The sequence below is a fragment of the Heloderma suspectum genome, chromosome W (assembly GCF_057233095.1).
Source record: "Heloderma suspectum isolate Gila_16-S chromosome W, 16-S_ref, whole genome shotgun sequence".
In the NCBI taxonomy this organism is placed as follows: Eukaryota; Metazoa; Chordata; class Lepidosauria; order Squamata; family Helodermatidae; genus Heloderma; species Heloderma suspectum.
Genome location: NC_139475.1, coordinates 64646543 through 64671021, shown reverse-complemented (window position 1 = coordinate 64671021; position 24479 = coordinate 64646543). Strand labels below are relative to the sequence as shown.

General features: G+C 47.6%; 1 protein-coding gene across 1 annotated transcript in view; it reads right to left on the bottom strand.

Annotated features, from left to right (window-relative positions):
* LOC146334096 (semaphorin-6B-like) overlaps window positions 1-24081 on the bottom strand; it is a 97950-nt gene extending 73869 nt beyond the window's left edge. Inside the window, exons 1-2 of the mRNA XM_084825023.1 lie at window positions 23973-24081; window positions 20792-20918 (exon numbers count right to left, since the gene is read on the bottom strand). Coding sequence (XP_084681149.1) covers window positions 20792-20918; window positions 23973-24078 — 233 coding nt within the window. The 5' untranslated portion in view covers window positions 24079-24081. The remainder of the gene's footprint in view (window positions 1-20791; window positions 20919-23972) is intronic.
* Between the last annotated feature and the right edge of the window lie 398 nt (window positions 24082-24479).

Sequence of the window (24479 nt, the reverse complement as noted above, 5' to 3'; positions counted from 1 at the left end):
CCATGAAGTCCCGAGGTGCCCCCATGAGGACGGCCTCTGAATGTACATTGAAGTCCCCCAACACCAATAAGTTAGGGGACTGCACGCACATCAGAGACCACCTCAAGCACCTCAGCCAGGGAGTCAGTCGTGCAGCGGGGTGGATGGTACACAAGCAGAATCCCCAGACTGCCCTTCGGGCTCACCCTCCAGTACATGCACTCAGCAAACTTGGTCTGCCGGAGAGGGGGTCTGGTGAAAACCAAGGATTCTCTGTAGATAACAGCCACTCCCCCTCCCCGACCCCCAGCTGCTGTGCGTATGAAAATCTGGCTGGACACATGGCTGCCAGAGTTGGAGCAGCGGCCTCGGCCAGCCAGGTCTCTGTAATACATGCCAGGTCCGCACGCTCATCGTGGATCATGTCATGGATGAGGGAGGTTTTCTGGGTAACAGAGCTGGCATTGCAGAGCAGCAGACAAAGGCCAGAAGATGGGGTCACGCCTCCCCCAGCCATCCTTTGGCTCTGGACAGGCCCGGAGCAGGGGACAGATACTACACATCTCTCCCCTGTTCCCCTTACCTGGCATGGCCTGCCCCTCGTGCTCCGCCAGCGCCTGCTGCCCAGCCTCGGTATGTTCTGGCCCCCAACACTCCCCCACTGCCTCCATCAGGTGGACACATGTCCCCTTGCTCCCACCTATCAGGTGGGCTACCCACCCCTAAAACACAACAGAATCCCCCCCAAATTGGAAAAAACCAATTAAAAATCCCCTTTAAAATACTGCCATGCAGCTTCTCCTGCAGACCCTGACTCTCCCAGGCCACCTCAGCCAGCCAGCTTATGTAGCCCCTCCAGGGAGGGGCAGGTGGAGCAGCACAGCTGGCTCGGTACCTGGGGGCCTGGTCCTGCAGGGACTGGCTGTCTGCCAGGCAGAGGTCCGTAGGGAAGGCCTGGTGTTGGTGGTGGCAGCAGCCACAGCCACAGTAGGTCCAGCAGCTGCAGGCCTGCCTCTCCCCCAGTGGTGGCAGCTTCTCCTCCAGGCCCTGGCTATTGTAGACCCTGAAGAAGGAAATCAACGTTTCCAAAACGTTTCGGGCCAATATTAAAGAACTACAATAAACTACACCTACTACAAGAACTACACCTAGGATTTCTCCATTTTCTTGTCTCCACTGTTTTTTCCTGCACATGTGCCTCCCCTCCTCTTTTTATTCTCCAGGGTTTCAGACATGGGAGTCTTTCCCAGCCAAGCCTGGAAATGTTGGGGATTGAAGTTGGGACCTGCCACACACAAAGCAGGGGCACTATCACTGGACTATGGTGCCGTGCTTCTTTTAAAAATAGAATAAGATTCCAGTCCTCATGGTTCTGGCCGATTTAAACAGGAACATAAGATGCGTCCTTTTATCTAGTTGGACCATTGGTATGTCTCCACAGATTGGCAGCAGCTCTGCGAGGTTTCAGACAGGGTCCCCCTGCCCCCGCCCCAGCCCTTATTGGAAATGCCAGGGATTGAATTGGTGACCTTATCCATGCAAAACAAGGGCTCTCCCTCTGAGTTATGACCCCTCCCTCAGTTGCCAGGGTCAAATGTTTCCAGTCCAGCTCCTAAGTGTCTGATGGAGTTGGCAAAAGAAACAGTGATGATTCACGGGTAGCTTTTGTTCCATGCAGACAGATCAGTCTTGCACACACCCGTCCTCCTTCAAAGTTTGATCCATCCCAATTAAACGAAGCAAAAGCCATTCTGCTGGGGCTAATGAATAAATATGTTGGCTGCAGTTCCAAGGTTTCCCATCTGGGGAATGGTACGCTGGAATAGGACCGACTCCAAAAGTCACAGAATAGCATGCAAGATTTCAAATTCAACCTGAAATCCCCCCGCCCCCCAGTGTATATTAAGCCAGGGGGGTGGGTTGAAAAAAAAGTTGCAGTTGGGTCTGGTGGAAGCCAAAGTCTATCCTTTGCAACAGTCTTAAGAAGGAATGGAGGAGTTGTTCTGTAAGACCTCATTCCATTCGCAAAGGTTGCTGCAAAGCATGCTGGGATGAACGCCCTCTCCTTGCAAACATAAAAGCCTGTTGTTATTCAAATCTCTATCTCAAATCAGTCAGGACTCACAGGACCCTTGTTAAACAGGCCTGGCTGTTCACTTCAAAGTTTTTGCTTTTAATTCCCCATATGCTGGGGTGTGGGGTAAGGGTACTGTGCCCCAATAATGCCACAGCCTAGGAAAGTGCTGGGAACCTCAAATCTTGCCCTTCTGGGGTCCCAAATCCAGCAACTCCAGTGTGGTGAGCCAGTGTGGTGTAGTGGTTAGAGATGGGTTGGACTGGAACTCAGGAGATCTGGGTTCAAGTCCCCACTCAGCCATGAAGCGCACTGGGTTACTTTGGGCCAGTAACCAACTCTCAGCCTAACCTACCTCGCAGGGGTGTTGTGAGGATAAAATGGAGAGGAGGAGGAGGACCATGTAAGCTGCCTTGAGCTTCTTGCAAGAGGAAAAAAGTAGGATATAAATGTAATAATAAAGAAATAAACTCTGGAGTTCCCCAAATGGCCACCTGCCTTCCATTAGCCCCAGCCCTTTCCCAAACCACGAATCATTGGGTGGTTTCCCGACTTTTGTGCAGATTTTCTCCCATTCTCAAAGGTTTGAAAATGCCTTAAAAACAAAAAAAAGTGCATTTTAGAAGTGTGCATTTTTATAAAGTACGCATTTTTGCAAACACAATCGCAAGTGCGAGACTGTATGAGCTTTCCTCGAAAACTGCTCCCCTTTCACGTTCACATTTGGGTTTGCGAATGGGAGCAATTTGAGTTAAAAGCAAAAGCAAATGAAATGCTTGTAGAAATTCCTAGCACTGCCGTTTTAATCCATCCATAATTCAGTGCCATGCGTACAGCAGTGCACTCTGGGGACAACTGAAATGAAGGTGGTGGGATATCCAGTTGCACTGGTTGCTGTAATGGCGCTGGGGAAAAGAAGTCTGGAAGGGCCTAGACTAGGATACATAGTGGTGGTGATGGGCCCTACCAGGGCAATGGCATGTGCCCAAAGTTACTGTGGGCCAGCACCGGGCCTGACCCCTTGAAGCTCCTTGTTCTGACACTACAATAAACTACTCACCACCCAGTCACATATTTCACTTCCCCAAAGTCGTCTCGAGCAACTCGGGGGGGGGGGGTAGGAAAATGGAGGAGAAATCTGCATTCGAAGGGAAATCCCAAGATGTTCCCCTCAGAAAGTGGTTTTAGCACTCCTTTGGGGAAAACTGAGCTGCAGCAGCTCAAATGGTGACAGGTTCAATATGTTCCAGTGCCAGCTCAGCCAATGGAGACATGGGGGCATTGTGCCAGCTTTGGAGGGAGCAGAGACTAGCTGTCACGACTGGAGATGTCGACTCCAGCACCAGAAAGGTTGTGCATTTCTTGCTCTGTGTGATGCCCAGACCTACCTCCTAAGGTTGTTGTGGGCCCCTGAAAACAGCCCCTGACAACTCTTCCAGCAAAGGGGTTTTCCCATGAAGGAGGGGCACCAATCCATTGAGTCCAGGAGATGGGGGAGAAAGACCCCTGTTGTGAGATGCACAACAAGGCGCTAGACCTCACTGCATGTTCTCTTCAGAGAGAGGAATGATGGGAATTGGGTTCCCCAGGAATTAAGCCAAATACCTGTTTGTGGAGCATGCTTGAAATCTGTCAGCTGGGGTGCCTCAGCTACACTCCCCCTTCCAGCTGACCCACCGTTGTTAATTTATTTTGCTGTCCTCTGGGTTGTTGTTGTTTTGCTCTTTCAGTGGACTGCAGGTAGCTATGGCAATGCAGCAGGCCACAAGCTCAGCCATGCAGCCTGCTTACTCAGGCTTCAGGCAGCACTGTGACACCTTTGTATTGTCACACCCCTTCTCTCTCCAGTAAAGGAGATCGTTACCTTGTCGTAGTACTGGAGCTTGAGCACCTCAGTGAGCTAAACCATGAAGGGAGACCCAAGACGGGAAGGCCATGGCAGAGGGGTCAGACTAAATACGATTGCTGGGGAAGGAAACGGCAACCCACCCCAGTATTCTTGCCATGAAAACTAAATGGATCAGTACAACCAGAGATATGGCGGTATACCATCGGAAGATGGGACTCCCAGGTCGGAAGATGGTCAAAATGCTACTGGGGAGGAACAGAGGATAAGTTCAACTAGCCCCAGATGTGATGACGCAGCTAGCTCAAAGCCGAAAGGACGGCTAGCGGCCGATAGTGCTGGTGGTGAACGACGAATCCGATGTTCTAAAGAGCAACACACCATAGGAACCTGGAATGTAAGATCTATGAGCCAGGGCAAATTGGATGTGGTTACTGGGCAGATGTCAAGATTAAATATAGACATTCTGGGTGTCAGTGAACTGAAATGGACTGGAATGGGCCACTTCACATCAAAGGACCACCAGATCTACTAGTGTGGTCAAGAGGACCACAGAAGAAATGGAGTAGCCTTCATAATTAATAATAAAGTGGCTAAAGCAGTGCTTGGATACAATCCAAAAAACAATAGAATGATCTCAATTTCAATTCAGGGTAAGCCATTTAAGATCGGGAATGATATTAAAGGCAAAATTGAAGTACTTTGGCCACATAATGAGAAGACAGGATACCCTGGAGAAGATGCTTATGCTACGGAAAGTGGAAGGCAAAAGGAAGAGGGGCTGACCAAGGGCAAGATGGATGGATGATATTCTGGAGGTGACGGACTCGACCTTGGGGGAGCTGGGGGTGGCATCGGCCAACAGGAAGCTCTGGCGTGGGCTAGTCCATGAAGTCACGAAGAGTCCGAAGCGACTGAACAAATAAACAACAACAACATTTAACATCACAGTGATCCAAATATATGCCCCAACCACAGATGCTGAAGAAGCAGAAGTAGATCAGTTCTATGAGGATCTGCAGCACCTACTGGATAATACGCCAAAAAGAGATGTTATTTTCATTACAGGAGACTGGAATGCTAAGGTGGGTAGTCAAACGACACCTGGAATTACAGGCAAGCATGGTCTGGGAGAACAAAATGAAGTGGGACACGGGCTGATAGAATTTTGCCAAGACAACTCACTCTGCATAACAAACACTCTCTTCCAGCAACCTAAAAGACGACTTTATACATGGACTTCAACAGATGGTCGACACCGAAATCAGATTGACTACATCCTTCGTAGCCAAAGGTGGCGGACATCTATGCAGTCGGTAAAAACAAGACCTGGAGCTGATTGTAGTTCAGATCACGAACTTCTTATTGCACAATTTGGAATCAGACTAAAGAGAATAGGGAAGACCCACAGATCAGTCAGATACGAGCTCACGAATATTCCTCATGAATATGCAGTGGAGGTGAAGAATAGGTTTCAGGGACTAGATTTAGTAGATAGGGTCCCAGAAGAAATACAGAAGTTTGCAACATTGTTCAGGAGGCAGCAACAAAAAACGTCCCAAAGAAAAAGAAAACCAAGAAGGCAGGATGGCTGTCTGCTGAGACACTGGAAGCAGCCCAAGAAAGAAGGAAAGCAAAAGGCAACAGTGATAGGGGGAGATATGCCCAATTAAATGCAAAATTCCAGAGGTTAGCCAGAAGAGATAAGGAAATATTTTTAAACAAGCAATGCGCGGAAGCGGAAGAAGATAATAGAATAGGAAGGACAAGAGACCTCTTCCAGAAAATTAGAAACATCGCAGGTAAATTCCAGGCAAAAATGGGTATGATCAAAAACAAAGATGGCAAGGACCTAACAGAAGCAGAAGAGATCAAGAACAGGTGGCAAGAATATACAGAAGATCTGTATAGGAAGGATAACAACATCGGGGATAGATTTGACGGTGTGGTCAGTGAGCTAGAGCCAGACATCCCGAAGAGTGAGGTTGAATGGGCCTTAAGAAGCATTGCTAATAACAAGGCAGCAGGAGATGACGGTATCCCAGCTGAACTGTTTAAAATCTTGCAAGATGATGCTGTCAAGGTGATGCATGCCATATGCCAGCAAATTTGGAAAAGACAAGAATGGCCAACAGATTGGAAAAAATCAACCTATATCCCCATACCAAAAAAGGGAAGCACCAAAGAATGTTTAAACTATCGAGCAGTGGCACTTATTTCACATGCCAGTAAGGTAATGCTCAAGATCTTGCAAGGTAGACTCCAGCAATTCATGGAACGAGAATTGCCAGATGTACAAGCTGGGTTTAGAAAAGGCAGAGGAACTAGAGACCAAATTGCCAATATCCGCTGGATTATGGAGAAAGCCAGGGAGTTTCAGAAAAACATCTATTTCTGTTTTATTGACTATTCTAAAGCCTTTGACTGTGTGGATCATCACAAATTGTGGCAAATGCTTGGTGGTATGGGGATACCAAGTCATCTTTTCTGCCTCCTGAGGAATCTGTATACCGACCAGGTAGCAACGGTAAGAACAGACCACGGAACAATGGACTGGTTTAAGATTAGGGATGTCAGAGAATTCCGCCACGGATCTCGGGGAGGCCGAATGCCAGCGCATTCGGCCCCCCGAAATCGGTGGTGGAATGGTCTGCCCCCCCCCGCCCCCCCCGGGACAAGACTTACCTGGGGCGGATCTTCCTGGTGGCAGCGGCAGTGGCGGCGGTGCGGCGGCGGCGGCCAATCTTCTGACTGGCTGCCACTGCCACCATTTCCAGTTAAAAAAAAAGAAAAAAGTGATAGGCTACGTAAAGATTTACATAGCCTATCACGGCTAGATTTTAAAAAAACATCGTGCAGCCATAGCAGCCATATCACATGGCTGCTATAGCACATGTAGCAGCCATATCGGGGGTCAGACTAAGTAGCCTCATGCAGTCTCATGCTTCATGTTCTTGCTGAGCTCTTTCTCCCTTGAATATATTGCTGTAAGCTGACGAGACACAGGAATTCCTTGTCTTGTCAAAGGTCATACAATTGTATATCTTGTTCTCTGCTGTTCTCTTCTGTTCTCTCCTTATCATGGCTACCCTATAACCCAGTTCTTGTATTATAAACAATGCTGCTAGGAGAAGAAATGTTGAGGACTGCAACCCCACGTGGGAGGGGGAGGAGGAGCCGTTTCCTATGTGTCACAATGTCTATAAAAACAATGTGCTGATGTATTTCGGGGCTTCTGGCTCTTTGGAAATGATTCCAGCCTTAAGCCCGCGCGTTAAATAAAGAATCTCTTTTTCCTTCACTCCGTGGTCTCTCTGACTCTGGGTTCTGCAACATAAATGGTGCCGTGACTCGGATGTGGCAGGCTCTGAGCCAGACAGGTGGCAGTTGCCTGCTCTTGATCGCCGCACCGGGAGGACGAGCTCGGCGCATGCCTCCCTTTCTTGGCGCCACCGACCTTTTTGTCGAGTGAATGGGAGAAAGCCTGCACCGGGATCGCCCAAACAGCAGTGAGCAGCAAGAGAACCTTGGGAAGTGGAGGAAGGAACTTGAGCCCTGCCTGTATCGCAGCTGCAACTGAGTTGAAACCCACATTGGAAGCCTTCAGGAGAAAGGCAAGTATATGGGAAAAAGAGGGCCCCGCCTTTAGGGAGAAAGGCCACTGGGCAGAAAAAAAGAGGGCCCCACCTTATGAAGAAGGTCAGTGTTGGTGGTATACGTATACAAAAAGAACCTACTCCTTGCGGGTAGAAGGGGGGCCTGATCACACCCCCGAGTGGGTGCCAGTACCCAGCACGCCAGTACTCAGTAGGAAGCTGAGGAAGCTTCCTACTGCTGTTTCCCGCCTCCCAGCTGAGCAGAGCAGAGCAGAGCAAGCTGCTCCAGCTGGTCCAGGGACTACAGAAGCAGGCAAGCTCCCAGAGAGCGAGCGAACAGGGGGAGCAAACAGGAGTTGGCCAGGGGAGTTCGGCAGGGGAGGTCAAGGGGGAGGCCCCTAACATTTTTTTTTAACTAACTTTTTCCCATTTATTTGTCTTGTAACACACACTTCCACACCAGTGGGACTCTGCTTTTAACCTCTACTGAGTAGAGGAGCAGGCACAGGCTAGTCTAGAACAATCACAAAGCTAGACACAAAAAGGGAAACGGGGCTATGGAAGGACAAGACTCTCCAGTGGTGGTGACCTGCAAGGTGTGTGCCATGTTTCTTTTCTTGCCTGAGAACAACATGGCCTACACCTGCAACAAGTGCAAGTTGATCACGCTGCTGGAGGAAAAAGTAAGTGGACTGGAGCGGCGACTGTCAACCCTCCGGGGAATAAGAGAACACGAAGAGTTCTTGGACAGAATGGGGGAACTACAGCAGCAAAGGGCAGACCAGAAGCTTGAAGAGCAACAGCAAGATGAGGCAGAAGTGGGAAATGCTGAGGAGAAGAAAAATGGAGTAGAGGATACTCCTTGGAAAACGGTGACAGTTAGGAGAAGAAGAACTAGACGCCACTCTGCACCAGTGGAAGCGGTGGAGCTGTGGAACTGATTCCAGGTACTTGCAGATGAGACTGGAGGACAGCCTGCAGAGGAAGAATCACAGGGGAACCTGCATGAGAGTGAGCAAGAGGCTAAAGGTCAGTCAAACAGAGGCGATGAAACCCAGGCCTACAAGAAGAAGAAGAGAAGAGTGGTAGTAGTGGGAGACTCCTTGCTGCGTGGGATCGAGACCCAAGTATGTCGCGAAGACCCGTGGACTCGCCAGGTATGTTGCCTCCCGGGAGGACAGATTAGAGACGTGACTGAAAGGTTGCCTGCACTCATAAAGCCCACTGACAGGTATCCCTTTCTTCTCATCCATGTGGGAACAAATGATACCGCCAAGCGGAGCTACGAAGAGATCACGTCAGACTTTGAAGCTTTGGGAAGGAAACTCAAGAACTTTGGGGCCCAGATAGTTTTCTCATCCATCCTTCCAGTAGTTAGAAGAGGGATAGAAAGGGAACGAAAAATACTCCGGGTGAATGACTGGCTACGAAGGTGGTGCCGACGAGAGAGATTTGGATTCTGGGACCACGGGCTATACTTCCTGGAAGATGGGCTGTTGGCTAGGGATGGGTTGCACCTCACAAAGGCTGGGAAGAATGTATTTGGCCACAGCATGAAGAACTTCATCAGGAGGGCTTTAAACTGAATCCTACGGGGAAGGGAGATGTAATGTTGGGGGTAACAATGGACGTAGGCGCATGCACTGCAATGGAGAGAACAGCACTGATAGCGCCCAATAATAGTCTTCAGACACATGTAGGAAGAAAGCCAGACTATGAAGCACATGGTCTTCGATGTCTATATACTAATGCCCAGAGTATGGGAAACAAACAGAACGAACTTGAACTCTTAATACAGGAGGGAAATTATGACTTGATAGGTATAACTGAGACTTGGTGGGATGACTCTCATGACTGGAATACAGCAGTTGAAGGATATAACTTGTTCAAAAAGAACAGGAGGAACAGAAAGGGAGGCGGGGTTGCACTGTATGTGAAAAATACATATCTCTGCACAGAAATACAGGAGGAGGAGCTTGGTAGCCCCATCGAGAGCATCTGGGTTGAAATAAATGGAGCAAAGAATAAAAGGAACCTGGTGGTCGGAGTCTACTACCGGCCACCCAATCAAGGAGAAGCCAAGGATGAAACTTTTGAAAAGCAAATAGCCAATGTTTTAAGGAAGCATGATGTAGTAGTAATGGGGGACTTCAATTTCCCCGATATTTGTTGGGAGACAAATTCTGCAAAACATGGCCCCTCCAGGAAATTCCTGACTTGTGTGGCGGATAACTTCCTCCTACAGAAAGTAGAGGAAGGAACTAGAGGATCGGCTATCCTTGACTTGATCCTAACCAACAGAGATGACTTAGTGGATAAAGTAGCAGTTACAGGAACTCTGGGGGAAAGCGACCATGTTGTACTTGAGTTCTTGGTTCTAAGGGAAGCAAAAGCCGAGTGTACTCAAACGCGTACCCTGGATTTTAGGAAAGCTGATTTTAATAAACTCAGAACAATGATCAGTAAGGTCCCATGGCAAACAATGCTAGCGAGAAAAGGAGTCCAAGATGGGTGGGAACTTTTAAAAAAGGAAATTCTCAAGGCACAATCACAAACAATTCCAACAAGAAGAAAAGGTGGAAGACAACAGAAGAAGCCAATGTGGCTTCACAAAAAGCTTAGGGATGACCTGAAAACAAAAAAGGACACATATAAGAAGTGGAAAGAAGGCCAAGTAACAAAGGAAGAGTACAGGCAGGTAGCACAGAATTGCAGGGATGGCGTCAGGAAGGCTAAAGCGGAGAACGAGCTGAGGTTAGCGAGGGATGCTAAAAACAACAAAAAGGCTTTCTTCAGCTACGTGCATAGTAAAAGGCAGAGGAAAGAAATGGTTGTTCAGCTATTAAATAAGGATGGCAAAATGATAACAGATGACAAAGAAAAGGCAGAGGTGCTCAATTCCTACTTTGGCTCAGTCTTCTCCCAAAAGAGGGTCTATGACCCCCCTGGCAAAGGCGAAGTACAGGCTGAAGGGGCAGGATTGCAGCTTGAGATCGACAGGCATATGGTCAAGGAACACCTCATTACTTTCAATGAGTTCAAATCTCCAGGGCCAGATGAACTGCATCCTAGAGTCATAAAGGAACTGGCAGAAGAACTCTCAGAACCGCTGTCTATTCTCTTTGAGAAATCATGGAGGACCGGGGAAGTGCCAGATGACTGGAGGAGGGCTAACGTTGTCCCTATCTTCAAAAAGGGTAAAAAGGAGGAACCTGGGAACTACAGACCAGTCAGTCTGACATCAATCCCTGGGAAAATTCTGGAGCAGATCATAAAGCAATCCATCTGGAAGCACCTTGACAACAATGCCGTGATTACTCGAAGCCAACATGGATTTGTCAAAAACAAGTCCTGCCAGACAAATCTGATCTCATTTTTTGATCAAGTCACCTCCCTTGTAGACCGTGGGAATGCTGTAGACATCATATACCTCGACTTCAGCAAAGCTTTCGACAAAGTGCCCCATGATATCCTGATGAGCAAACTTGCTCGAAGTGGGCTAGATGAAACAACTTGCTCGAAGTGGGCTAGATGAAACAACGATCCGGTGGATCCACAGTTGGCTACAGAATCGGACTCCAAGAGTGCTTCTCAATGGGACCTTCTCAAGCTGGGGAGAGGGAACGAGCGGGGTACCGCAGGGCTCAGCCCTGGGCCCAGTGCTCTTCAACATTTTTATTAATGGCTTGGAGGAGGAGGTGCAGGGAATGCTGATCAAATTTGCAGATGACACAAAATTGGGAGGGATAGCTAATACTTTGGAAGACAGAAACAAAATTCAAAGTGATCTGGATAGACTGGAGTGCTGGGCAGAAAACAACAGAATGGCATTTAATAGGGACAAATGCCAAGTTCTGCACCTAGGAAAAAGAAACCAAATGCACAGTTACAAGATGGGGGATACGTGGCTCAACCACACTACGAGCGAGAAGGATCTTGGAATTGTCGTCGATCACAAGCTGAATATGAGCCAACAATGTGATGTGGCTGCAAAAAAGGCAAATGCTATTTTGGGCTGCATTAATAGAAGCATCGCTTCCAAATCCCGGGAAGTACTAGTTCCCCTCTACTCAGCACTGGTTAGGCCTCATCTGGAGTACTGTGTCCAGTTCTGGGCACCACACTTTAAGAAGGATGCAGACAAGCTGGAGAGGGTTCAAAGGAGGGCAACAAAGATGATCAGGGGACTGGAAACAAAGCCCTATGAAGAGAGACTGAAAGAACTGGGCATGTTTAGCCTTGAGAAGAGAAGACTGAGGGGAGATATGATAGCACTCTTCAAGTACTTGAAAGGTTGTCACAGAGAAGAAGGCCAGGATCTCTTCTTGATCATCCCAGAGTGCAGGACACGGAATAATGGGCTCAAGTTACAGGAAGCCAGATTCCGGCTGAACATCAGGAAAAACTTCCTGAGTGTCAGAGCAATACGGCAATGGAACCAATTACCTGGGGAGGTGGTGGGATCTCCCACACTGGAGGCCTTTAAGACGAGGCTGGACAGCCATTTGTCAGGGATGCTCTGACTTGGATTCCTGCATTGAGCAGGGGGTTGGACTCGATGGCCTTGTAGGCCCCTTCCAACCCTACTATTCTATGATTCTATGAAGCTGGGGAAGCCGCTTTCCGCTCTGGCAAAAAGTGGGAAAAGTGGGTGGCAGGGACATATGGATGCAGTGGAGAGATTGATGATTGTGTGAGTGGCTACTGCGGTTTCTGACGCATACCGTTGACCGTCCGGGTGCCCAGGCCAGTAGCAAAGTGCGTGGTGTGTAAAATCATCTTGTGTCGGCCAGTGAGACCCCTTACTCACTGACCAATCCCCATTCCCTAATTGTGTCTGTCTTCAATTTAGGAGGGAGGCTATGGGTGGTGGGGGAAGCAAACCTTGCGCCCCCTTGGGATGTATGCTAGCAAATTTTAAGAAAGGTTTTAGTGGAGATTATGGGGACCCCCCCATGAATCCTCAACGGTTGCAGACTTTGTATGAAATAGAGTGGCCGTCTTTTGGTGTAGGATGGCCTACTAAAGGCTCTTTAGAGCCCAGCAAAATCAGCCGTGTATATGCCATTGTGTTTGGGAGACCTGGGCACCCAGACCAATTTCCCTACATAAACTCATGAGATTCCATAGTCCGCGCTTCTCCTCCATGGCTAAAGAAATGCCTAGAATCCCAGGCAAAAGTTTTGGTGCTCAGAAAAGAAAAATTGGCCAAGAAATTACAACCAGTGTTAGAAGCCCCGTGTGAAGATCTGGCAGAGCTAACGGCGTTTCCACCTGCTTATGCCCTGCTTCCACCACGGGCCCATGTTACTGTGAGACCGCCCCGTCGAGATCCAGAACCGGTGGCTCCTGAGCCCCTGCCATCCCCCCTGCAGAGGCATTGCCCCTCGCTTTGACTTAGAACTGTCGCCATCAGTTTCAAGCCCCACCGGCAGTAATTCGCCGATTTCAGCTACGGTCCTCAACTCCCAGATATTGTCTGCCGAGACTTCCGTCTCTACGGGATCGGGAGGTTCCCCTCTTACACCTCAATCAGCATTAATAAAAGAGGCTGCAGAATTGAAGTGTTGGGCAGAAGATTTAATAAAATCGGCAGTGACCCTTAAAAAGATGTGTTCTCACAAAAAAGAGGAGGCGAGCTCATCTACTGCTCAAGACTTGCACCCCCTTGAGATGCATGTCAAACAAAGAAGGAAAAGTGTTTTGTTTTTTTAAAAAAAGATTCAGAATAGAGAGAGAAAACAGCAAAAAGCTCAAGGTCGAGCTGAGAGGAAAAAAAGAACAAGATCTGAAGCTGTTAATTAGAAAAATGTTGCAGGACAGTCTGGCTTTTAACAAAGCGTGGGAGCGTGAGAGTGTAAGGCTGAAGAAGTAGCTGTTAGCCTAGCGCGCCGAAAGGTGGGGCAGGAGAATTGCCCACAACGTTCTGAGTTGTGCAACATCATCACCTCGCCTAATTGAGATGAAATCCCTAAGAAATAGAAACTGAAAATGAAGACCCAGAAGATGAAGGTGCAAAATGGAGAATAAAGGTGAAGAATCAGCCCCCAGAGCACAGGCTAGACCCCTCTTCGAGTGAAAAGTGTGCCATAAGACTGTCCCAAGGCAGAATGAAGCGGAGAGACCACGTTGAAGATCTCTGTCAAGGTAGCCGTGTTTAGCTTTGAACTGTGTTAGAATTTCATAGAGCCTGTAGCTACTGACCATCGGCTATATGATTTCTGAAGAGCGTAACCGTTAAGCTTTTGCCATGGGATTCCCTGCAATGAAGAAATCTCACTGATTTGAGTGTCCAGTGTTACACTGCCTAAGTGTGTGTGCTGAAGAGACCGAGAAACCAGACAGCATGTTCCTGGCCAAGCCAAAATCACGCTACTACCATGCTCCTGGAAGCTGCAATAAACTGTGTAACCTGGGAGACCCAACCGGATTGAGAAGAAAAGAAGATATTGGAGTAACTGTCTTGAAAAACAGTGAGATCTGTGTAGCTGGCTGGCTGACGCTGTCAGTGATGTTACAACTTTAAATTACGACTGTTTTCCTGTTTGAGACCCCAGCGAAGAAAGCTGACCCGAGTTATTTGTTGCCCGTGCCAAAGCAAGAATTTGGCTGCCCTGTACCTCATCGTGTCCTGTTTTAAGCTTGGGATTTACAAATACAGACAAACTGAGAAGCTTGCCTTTGAAGTCCTGCAAATCACCCCACCGCCTCCCCAAAGATTAATGGCTGCCTGAAAAATGCAAGTATAAGGTGATGCCCATCACTCCCCAGCGTCCTGAGTTTCGGCACTCAGTGTTTCAGTGCTTTCGTGTACCAGGTTAAAAGGAAAAAAAGAGTAAGTTTTTAAAATGTCTGTGAGAACCTGACAGAAGTAGAATAAAATTTACAGAGGAGTTGCCCAGGTTAAAGCGTCACGGCTAGAGAGCTGAGCTGTGCCGCTCTGTTTAGACAGAGGCCTTGCTAAAAAGTTAAAGGCCCTTGTCTGTCAGAAGGGGTGTAGGGCCACACTTCCCCTTTTTAAACTGATGCAAAAGTGGGGAGCCTTTGCTGGAAACATCTCATCTTCGTTGCCCAGAGCCTTCTCTGTTTGCCTCCATCATTGTCTGGGCTTTTTAAAGACACTCTGCACATGGACTAAAATTTTAAATTGTCAAAGACTTGCCATGGACAGTGCTGTGAAGCTTTGGATAAACTTGAACTCTCATCGCTGTGGACCGTGTGTCTGTGTTTGTAGTCAGCTCAGTGTACAGCAGGCTGAGTTTGATCTATGACTTTTAGATTTCCTTCTGCCAGAACTCATGCAGCATAGAGTTGCCGAGGCAAAAATGGTGACCTAGAACTCTTTGCGTGTGTGGGTATGCCCGTCCCTTGATTTTGATGGGCCCTGAGCTTTCAGCCAGAAGAGCAGTATGATTGCTGGATCTGCTCCATCATGCCTTACCATGCAAAAAGTGCTTTCCATTCATTGTGTTAAATTGCAGAAAAAGTTTGTTGTGTATATTTTATGATTTCTTAAATATCATAAAAATATATGTGATATTTGCAGATTAGTGTTAGTTGCAACTCCAAATAATACTAAGTGTGGTTCCCAATGGATGACAAGGAGAAAATACAAAGTCAAGTAGAGAAAGACAGAAGCAAGTAGAAAAGAAGGAATAGAGAAAGTAGAAGACAGATAGAGAAGGGGAAAAAAAGAAGAAAGAAGAGGCAAGAGGGGAAAAAAGAAGAGAAAGAACATTTGTAGAAAAGAAGCGTGGCCATAGTTGCCCCCAGGGTAAATTAAAAGCAGCTGATTGTGCCTGGAGCTTATTACCTGGGGTAAAGTAGCCACAATAATGTAATAGTTCTTTAAGATAAAAAAAAAATGTAACTAGAAAGAGAAGAAGAGCCTATCCCAAATGTGTGTCATTGGGACTAGTGTAAGGCAGAAAGGTTTAAGTAAGTTTAACTTGAAAAAGACAAATGAAGAGACAAGGCTGGTGCATGGAAAAGAAAGTTTTAAGTAAAAAGTTTAAAACATGATCTGCAATACAGGCAGATCAGCAAGAAAAAGAAAGCAAACGAAAGAGAGAGAGATTTCTCTTCCCAAACTAATGAGTAAAAGTGTTATCAAGCACTTTGCCTGGGAAGCGAAGTTTGTTTACAGGAAGCTGTGCCTGAGAACCAAACACTTCTAGCCTATGCTGAAAATGCTTGCTAGTGTTGTGCTGCCTCATGGGTAACATGTATGGTATAAAACCCATTTAGCCCAATAGCTCGTGGTTCAGAGAAGCTGTCTGATCCAACCATTAGGTACGCCTGTGTGCTGTAAGTTACCCAATAAAGTCTCCTTGTAAGTAACCCCCCCCCCCCCGCTGGAATCCCAAAACACAAGCGGGGCTAGAGCGCCTCACCCAGTATCAAACCCTGCTGTTAGAAGCCGTAAAGGCAGGTATGAAGAAGTCAGTTAATACGACCAAAGTGTCTAAAGTGCTGCAAGGTGCCACCGAGGCCCCAGAGCGTACTTGGAGCATCTTTTAGATGCCTATCGCCACTACACCCCCCAAGACCCAGAGGCCCAAGAAGATGTGGACGAGAGAAGAAAAAAAGAAGACCCGGCAGAGGCAAAAGATTCTTAAAAAAGAACCAGTGTGCCCAGTGTGGACAAGATGGACATTAGTGGCATGAATGCCCAAATAAAATAAATCAAATACAAAAGAGAAAACCAAAGGGGCCAGAATGGGCTAAGAGGGATACAGCTTGAGAGGGGCCGTGACATTGACTTCATGATTGACACTGGAGCGGCATCAAGAGCAAGCAAAGTTAGCCTTAAACAAGAAGTCCAAACACTGAGTGAAGTTCTTCAAGCCCAGCGTCGTTTTGTCTTAGAAAATAAGCCATTCCCATCACAGAAGTTCATCCTTTCCAACCAAGAGTTAAAGTATGAGTTAAAGAGGGAAAAATAACCCTTTGACTCCCAGATGGAGAGGACTGAGAACTGTCATACTTTCCACCCCCGCAGCTATGAAAGCAGCTGGAGTTAAACCCTGGATACATTGGACACAAGTCAAGAGAGCGAGAGGGGAGGAGTAGACTATAAACAGAAATCCTGAAAATCCTCTAAAAAGTATTCTGAAAAAGCTGTAAGAAGACTCAGGCTAGACCTTACTGTGGGCACCCCAAGAAACTGTCCTCCCTGCGTACGGTCAGACCTGCAACTGGAGAACTGAAGAAGGGGACTAGACCCTACTGCAGCTTGCCAGGTGAATAGCTGCCCAGCGTACGGTCAGATCCCAAAGAAGATCAAACATGCGTGTTGTAGTGTTAGTAGTGTTGCATTGTGTTTCCTTAATAAGGTGCAAAAAGGGGGGTCTGCCCCTGGAAGGAGAAGTTTGTCCCAGTGATTTGCTGATAATTACTGGCTTCACCTGGCTAACATCACCAGAGTAAAACATTTTTGTTTGCCAAGGGGTATACCTGCAAACAGGCTTATTAGCTCTTGCCTAATACCTGTCTGTAGACATCCTAGGAAAATTCAAAAAGATACCATGTTAAGAGTTTATGGTGTAAGTTTAACTTATTCCCAAAATGCTAATTGGGGCATGGTTGCAAAGATCCTACCCCCTACAGAGTTCACTCTACGCACCCCCATCGTTGCTGAAACAAATACTACGTGTGCATGAATGCTTAATTGTCAAAAAATTTCCAGAAAATATAAAGCTATCCCTGGCCCCCTACCACTGTAATAAAATTCAAAACATATCTTTTAATGATGCCCACATGCTTTTGCCTCATGGATGGTTTTAGACATGTAGTTCCCGCACTTGGTCATTCATTCCTGCCAACTTGTCTAATAACCACCCATGTTGCCTCAGCTGCCAACTGAACTGGTGCCAATTCTTCCCCTGTGGCCCGAGAAAATCCGTCGACGGTAGCCTCGAGCACTCCAACTAACTGAACATTGTAATAGCCACCTACAGCTATACTCTGACTCAGAAAAATTGGCCTTAGCAATGTCACTGGTTGGGGTTCCAGGTTTAGCCTTGGCTGATGGTCTGGAGATCAACCGGTTAGCTTGCCCCTTAGCCAAAAGCATAAATGCCACCTCACGAGCATTGTCATTGTTAAATAAAGAGTTGGGTGATCTAAGAGGTGCAGTTCTAGAAAATAGAGCTGGTATAGATTACCTCTTCCTTCTTCATCATTTAAGTTGTGAGACACACCAAAAGCTCTGTTGTTTTAACTTAACTGATAATGGCAATGCTGTAGATGAACAGATCAACAAGCTGCACAATATAGTAGCTAACAAAACAATAAGACAAAACAATTAGCTCAATTAGTTAACCCCTTGGCTTCCAGATCTTAGCTGGCTTGAAGCATTGTTCATCCTAATTCTACCAGTGTTGTTCATAAAAGTTGTGTTATGTCTCTGCGTTCCTTGTCTTATACGCTGTTTAACCAATCTGTTTTATGTCTCACCTAGTAAAACTGCTGCCCTCTACGCTCTAATAGCCCAACAAGAGGCTAAGTAATATGTAATATGTATGTCACAAAAAGCTTTGTATGGTTATCAGAAATGCTATAATTGTAATGAAATTATGCATTTAAGGGGGGAATGTAGCAGCCATATCGGGGGTCAGACTAAGTAGCCTCATGCAGTCTCATGCTTCATGTTCTTGCTGAGCTCTTTCTCCCTTGAATATATTGTTGTAAGCTGACAAGACACAGGAATTCCTTGTCTTGTCAAAGGTCATACAATTGTATATCTTGTTCTCTGCTGTTCTCTTCTGTTTTCTCCTTATCATGGCTACCCTATAACCCAGTTCTTGTATTATAAACAATGCTGCTAGGAGAAGAAATGTTGAGGACTGCAACCCCACGTGGGAGGGGGAGGAGGAGCCGTTTCATATGTGTCACAATGTCTATAAAAACAATGTGCTGATGTATTTCGGGGCTTCTGGCTCTTTGGAAATGATTCCAGCCTTAAGCCCGCGCATTAAATAAAGAATCTCTTTTTCCTTCACTCCGTGGTCTCTCTGACTCTGGGTTCTGCAACAATAGGCTACGTAAATCTTTACGTAGCCTATCACAGCTGACTTTAAAAAAAAACGCGCGTACGCAAATGGCGGCGGCCATGGCCGCCGCCATTTGCATTCCTTATTTTGGCACGTCTTAGTCTACGTAAACATTTACGTAGACTAAGACGGCGAAAATAAGGGGAACGCAAATAGCGTAGACGCTACGCTATTTGTGTTCCCCTTATTTTAGCTGTCTTAGTCTATGTAAATGTTTACGTAGGCTAAGGCGTAACAAAATAAAGAATGCAAATGGCGGCGGCCATGGCCGCCGCCATTTGCGTACGCAAATTTGCAAATGTACGCCATTTGCAAATGTACGCCATTTGCATACGCGCGTTTTTGTTTTGTTTTTTAAATCAGCCGTGATAGGCTACGTAAACATTTACTATCACAGCTGAGTGCAGGGACGGAAACGGCGGCGGCTACAGACACCGCCATTTGCGTCCCTGCTAGCCAGCGGCTGGATATCCGGCTGCTGGCGGAGCCGGCCAGCGGCTTCGCAGAATCCCTGCGGAGCGGAGCCGGCCAGCCAGGATTCCGGGGGGGAGGAACGGAGCGCCTCCCCCCCTGGCCAGGATTCCGGGGGGAGGGACGGAACGCCTCCCCCCCAGCATCAGCATAATCCGCGGAAAGGTAAGTCACTTTCGTACATCCCTATTTAAGATTGGGAAAGGAGTACAGCAGGGTTGTATACTCTTACCCTACCTATTCAACCTGTACGCAGAACACATCATGTGACGTGCTGGGCTCGATGAAGCCGAGGCTGGAGTTAAAATCGCTGGAAGAAACATTAACAATCAGATGATACCACTTTGATGGCTGAAAGTGAGGAGTTGCTGAGGAACCTTATGACGAAGGGAAAGAAGAAAGTGCAAAACCTGGGTTGCAGTTAAACCTCAAAAAACCAAGATTATGGCAACCAGCTTGATTGATAACTGGCAAATAGAGGGAGAAAACGTGGAGGCAGTGACAGGCTTTGTCTTTCTAGGCACAAAGATTACTGCAGACGCTGACTGCAGCCAGGAAATCAGAAGAAGTTTCCTTCTTGGGAGGACAGCAATGACAAATCTTGATAAAATAGTGAAGAGCAGAGACATCACGCTGACAACAAAGGTCCGCATAGTGAAAGCAATGGTCTTCCCCGTAGTAACCTATGGCTGCGAGAGCTGGACCATAAGGAAGGCTGAGCGAAGGAAGATCGATGCTTTTGAACTGTGGTGCTGGAGGAAAACTCTGAGAGTGCCTTGGACTGCGAGAAGATCAAACCAGCCCGTCCTCCAGGAAATAAAGCCAGACTGCTCACTGGAGGGAATGACATGAAAGGCAAAACTGAAGTACTTTGGCCACATCATGAGAAGACAGGATACCCTGGAGAAGATGCTGATGCTAGGGACAGTGGAAGGCAAAAGAAAGCGGGGCCGACCAAGGGCAAGATGGATGGATGATATTCTGGAGGTGACGGACTCGACCTTGGGGGAGATGGGGGTGGCGACAGCGAACAGGAAGCTCTGGCGTGGGCTGGTCCATGAAGTCACGAGGAGTCGGAAGCGACTGAGTGAATAAACAACAACCCCTTCTCTCCCCTCTTACAAAGATTGAATGCTACTCTTAAAGGAATAGGAACCTGCTCTCAGTGGCGGATGGTGCTCACAATGACTTGTGGGGTGGAGGGCAGGGTCACCCGAGGTGGACCGACCATCCATACACACACACACACACACACACACACACACACACACACCATATCCATCTATTCACACAGACAGACATAGACACACTGGTTGGTATCCAATGTTAGTCCTACATAAAGTAGACCCATTGAAAGGAATGGGACTTAAATTAGTCATGGCTAGGGCTGGCCCTACCATTGGGCAGGGTGAGCCAGTTGCCTCAGGAGGCAGATACTTGGAGGCAGCAGCTAAGTGTTCAAGGAGAGAACTGTGTGTTCTAGGAGAGACTTAAGTCTCATTCATTTCAATGGGTCTGCTCTATGTAGGACTGACATTGGATACTACCCACTATCCATCCATCCATCCACAACACAGACACACACCATATCCATCCATCCATCCATAGAAGACAGGATTTGTTAAAATGTGCATCTAAATGCACATTTAACCCATTTGAACAACAACAAACAGCTCACATCTGGGAACCATCTGTGAAAAATGTGCTATAACTGTTGAATTCTCAGCACACACCCATGACAAACAAGAATGGCAGCACAGTTGGGCTTTACCTGTCCCCTATGAACAAGGTCCTATTGAATGTCAGCATCCGTTGGATGTTGAGGTGCTCTGCCCCTCCATCTTGGCTGGAGAACCGGCTTATACCATTGCCCACAAACACCGAATATTGCTTCACATCTGTGGGAAAACAGAAAAAGATGGGTAGGGAAGTTGCAGACAGCTTTTCAAATTCCACTGAACTACGTAGCTAAGAGTGAGCTGGTGTGGAAGACAAGGGGTTGGACTTAAGGCTGGGTAGACCCAGGTTCAAATCCCCACTTGGCCACAAAGCTCGCTGGGTAACTTCGCACCCATACTACTTAACAGCATTGTTGTGAAAATAAAACATGAGACATTATGTGCACTTCTTGGAAGGAGGAGAATGGGATAAGAATGGGACAAGCAAGTTGGAGAATCAAACCGTACGATCACTAGCATCAGCCCCCTTACACATAACCTCCCATTACATCTCTCTCCATCTCGCTGCCCCAGAATTCTGTGTGTCAGGAGCACCCTGGCGGCCTCTTTCAGTCTACTCCAATAGCTAACTCAAGACACAGACAAAAGGATTCTTTTCAAGGCTTTAATCCTTTTACAACTTAATGCCTTTTTCAGATGCTAAACACGAGCGATTAAGCAAGGAACAGCAGAGTAGCCTATGCTCCAGGTTAGGCAGTTGGTCCCCATTTGAAGGAGAATCATGGGAAGACCCTGAACCTATGGGCTAGGGAGAGATCCTCCCTCTTTCCCTTGGGTCCTCAGGATGTGACTGTCAGGGTGGAAACTGAGCCCAGAGAGCCCCAGAGAGTTCTGATTCTGAGTAGGGATGTACGAAAGTCACTTACCTGGTCTCGCAGCTTGCTTCGCGGTGGGGGGGAGGCGCTTCGCTTCTCCCCCCGAAATTCAGGCCGGGGGGGAGGCTTCCCGCCTCGCCCGGCCGAAATTCAGGCTGGGGAGAAGCGCCCCATCTCCCCGGTCGCGAACTTCAAAAGAAAAAAAGAAAAAAAAAAGCCCCGTGATAGGCTACGTGACGATTTACGTAGCCTATCACGGCTAGATCTGGAAAGTCAGCCGTGATAGGCTACGTGAATCGTCACGTAGCCTATCACGGGTGACTTTAAAAAAAAAAAAAAAAGCGCGTACGCAAATGGCGGCCCCCATAGGGATCCGCTATTCGCGTTCCTTATTTGGTCCCTGTAGTCTACGTAAAGATTTACGTAGACTACGGCGAAAATAAGGGCAACACTATTTGCTCCACGCAGACGCAAAGAGCGACGAGCAATGGAGGGCACGGAAAGGAGGCGTAGCGCCCGTTTGGCGCGCAAGCAACGGCCGCCTCCCATGGACCCAAGGGAAAGAGGGAGGATCTCTCCCTAGCCCATAAGTTCTGGGTCTTCAAGTGACTCTCTTTGAAAAGGGGACCAACTGCCTGCCTGAAGTGTAGTCCACGCTGCTGTTTCTTTGCTCTAGCCGCTGGTGATTAGCATCTGAAAGCTTCGGCTATTGGGCGGTATAGAAATGATATAAATAAATAAATAAAATAAATCTGAAAGAGTCATTAAGCTGTAATGGGATTAATGCTTTGAAAAGAATTCCCTTTCGGCTGTGTCTTGAGTTGGCTATTGGAATCTACTGAGAGAGGCCGCTTCCTGACAGCGACTGTTGTTTGCATGCCAAACGAGCGCTACGCCTCCTTTCCGCGCCCTCCATCTGTCGCCGCTCCCTTCGTCTGCGCCGAGTGTTCAGCAAGCCCCCCTCCCGCGCTGTCTCGCTGCCTGGGTCACTCACTCTCCCAGGAATGCTGGCAGGAGGAATCTCTGCCAGCTGCTGTGCTTGTGAGAGATGAGCGCACTCCTCTCCCACGGATTGCTGCTCTTCCTCAGAATCAGAACTGCTCTGGGGCTCTATCGGCTCATTTTCCACCCTGACATCATGTTGTTGTTTTTTAAGTCAGGCACGGGGTGAAATTGGGGGGTGGGGGTAGGAAGTATTTTGTCAGACATCCTCAGCGAGCTCTGTGTATAAGTCTTCAACAGTTTGGGGGGGGAGAGAAAAAACTCCAAAAATTATCTTCCGAGTAATTTTGGTTCAATTCACATGGAACAAAACTCTCTTATGAGTTAATACTGGGGGATGAAGGGCGCAATGGGCTACGATCGGACAAGGAAGAGGAGTAGAAACCATTACTTCCTCCCAGAGTATTAAAATAAAGATTAAAGAAGAAGACTGGACCCAGCAATGCCCCCAAAGTTCTCCATTCTATTTGCAAGTGGTGAAATAGAGACTTGGGGCGAGGGGGATAGAGAAGTGGTGTTTTGCCAAATAATCTTTGGCCTAGAGGCTTGGGGTGCGGAATTCCTGTGTTATCTCCTATCTCTAATCGGAAATAACAAAAGGATTCCCCTTCGTGCATTTCCCTTTTAGGGATGCCGGAGAAATCCACAACGGAAAAAAATGAGTTCAGATTTCTATGAATCTGACCCACAGACTCAACAGTGGACTGGCTTTTCCTGAGTTGCATGGATTCTGTGAACTTGTGGACGGAATTTTTTATTTTCCAGAATGTTACACAAATTTAGTAGTAGAAAATACATAAAATAAAAAACACCATCTGAAAATGTACATTTCTACCTTAGGCTAAAGCATGAAAATGACCACTTGGGGGGATTTCTGCCTTTGGGGGGGGGATTTGCACATTCGCACAAGTGCGAATTTGCACAACTGCGAATTTGCGCAAATTTGGGAAATTGGAAAAATCCGGTCCTGCCAATGAGTGGACGATGGAACAAAAGGCACCTGACAATCTGCGAAATGCAGACAGAACAATTTTTCCAAATCCGTACATCCCCTTCCCCTTGAGCCTCTCTCTGAATGGGGCAGGGGAAGAAAGTCGGCAATGCAATGCTAGGTGGCATCATAGGAAGGGGTGGGGTTTGGGGCAGAGCTCCGCCCCCTTGACATCATTCAGTCTGCTGGCTTGCTCTGGGGAGGCAATCCAGCCCAAAACAGGTTGCCCACCCCAGCTTTGGGGAGCAGGGACAAAATTATCCAACCGTTCAAGGAGAGCTGGTCAAAGAAAATGCTTGGAAGATGTAATGAAAAAGTTGCTCTATGAGACATGTTAGCCCAGCTTTTTGGTTCCTCCCTCCCCCACCCCACCCATAGTCAGCTCCCCTCGAACTCCCCACTTACTGTCATCAAGGGCCATGGTGATGGGGCCGGGTTCTTCGGGGAACAGCACCTGGGTCTGCCCCTCCAACAACAGCAGCAGGATGAGCGGCAGACAGGTGGGGTTCATGGTGTCCACCTGCAAAGTGCCCATCACACCTGCAAGGGTTCGAGACAACAGAGGCATTAATTTGGTGGTTGAATCTGAGCTTGGATTTGCACGGAATATGAAGCTATTGTCTATGTGAGCCACAGCGTGAATCCATCCAGTCTGCTGATTATGCCCTGGTAAAATCCATGGGAGACTGGGGTGCGCATGTCTGAACAAATGGTTGGGGGGGGTGTAACATCTAAAACCCTCATCCATCAGCCAGAGAAAGAAGGGCCAACAGGAAGGACATGACAAAGATGAGATGAACCTGGTCCCATCCATCAGCCAGAGAAGGAACAGCTGCAGGGAGCTCGTTTTTGCCCTTTCCTACCAGAAAGAACACCTAACAGGACTTTGAAACTAAGAACTGGTGCCCAAGT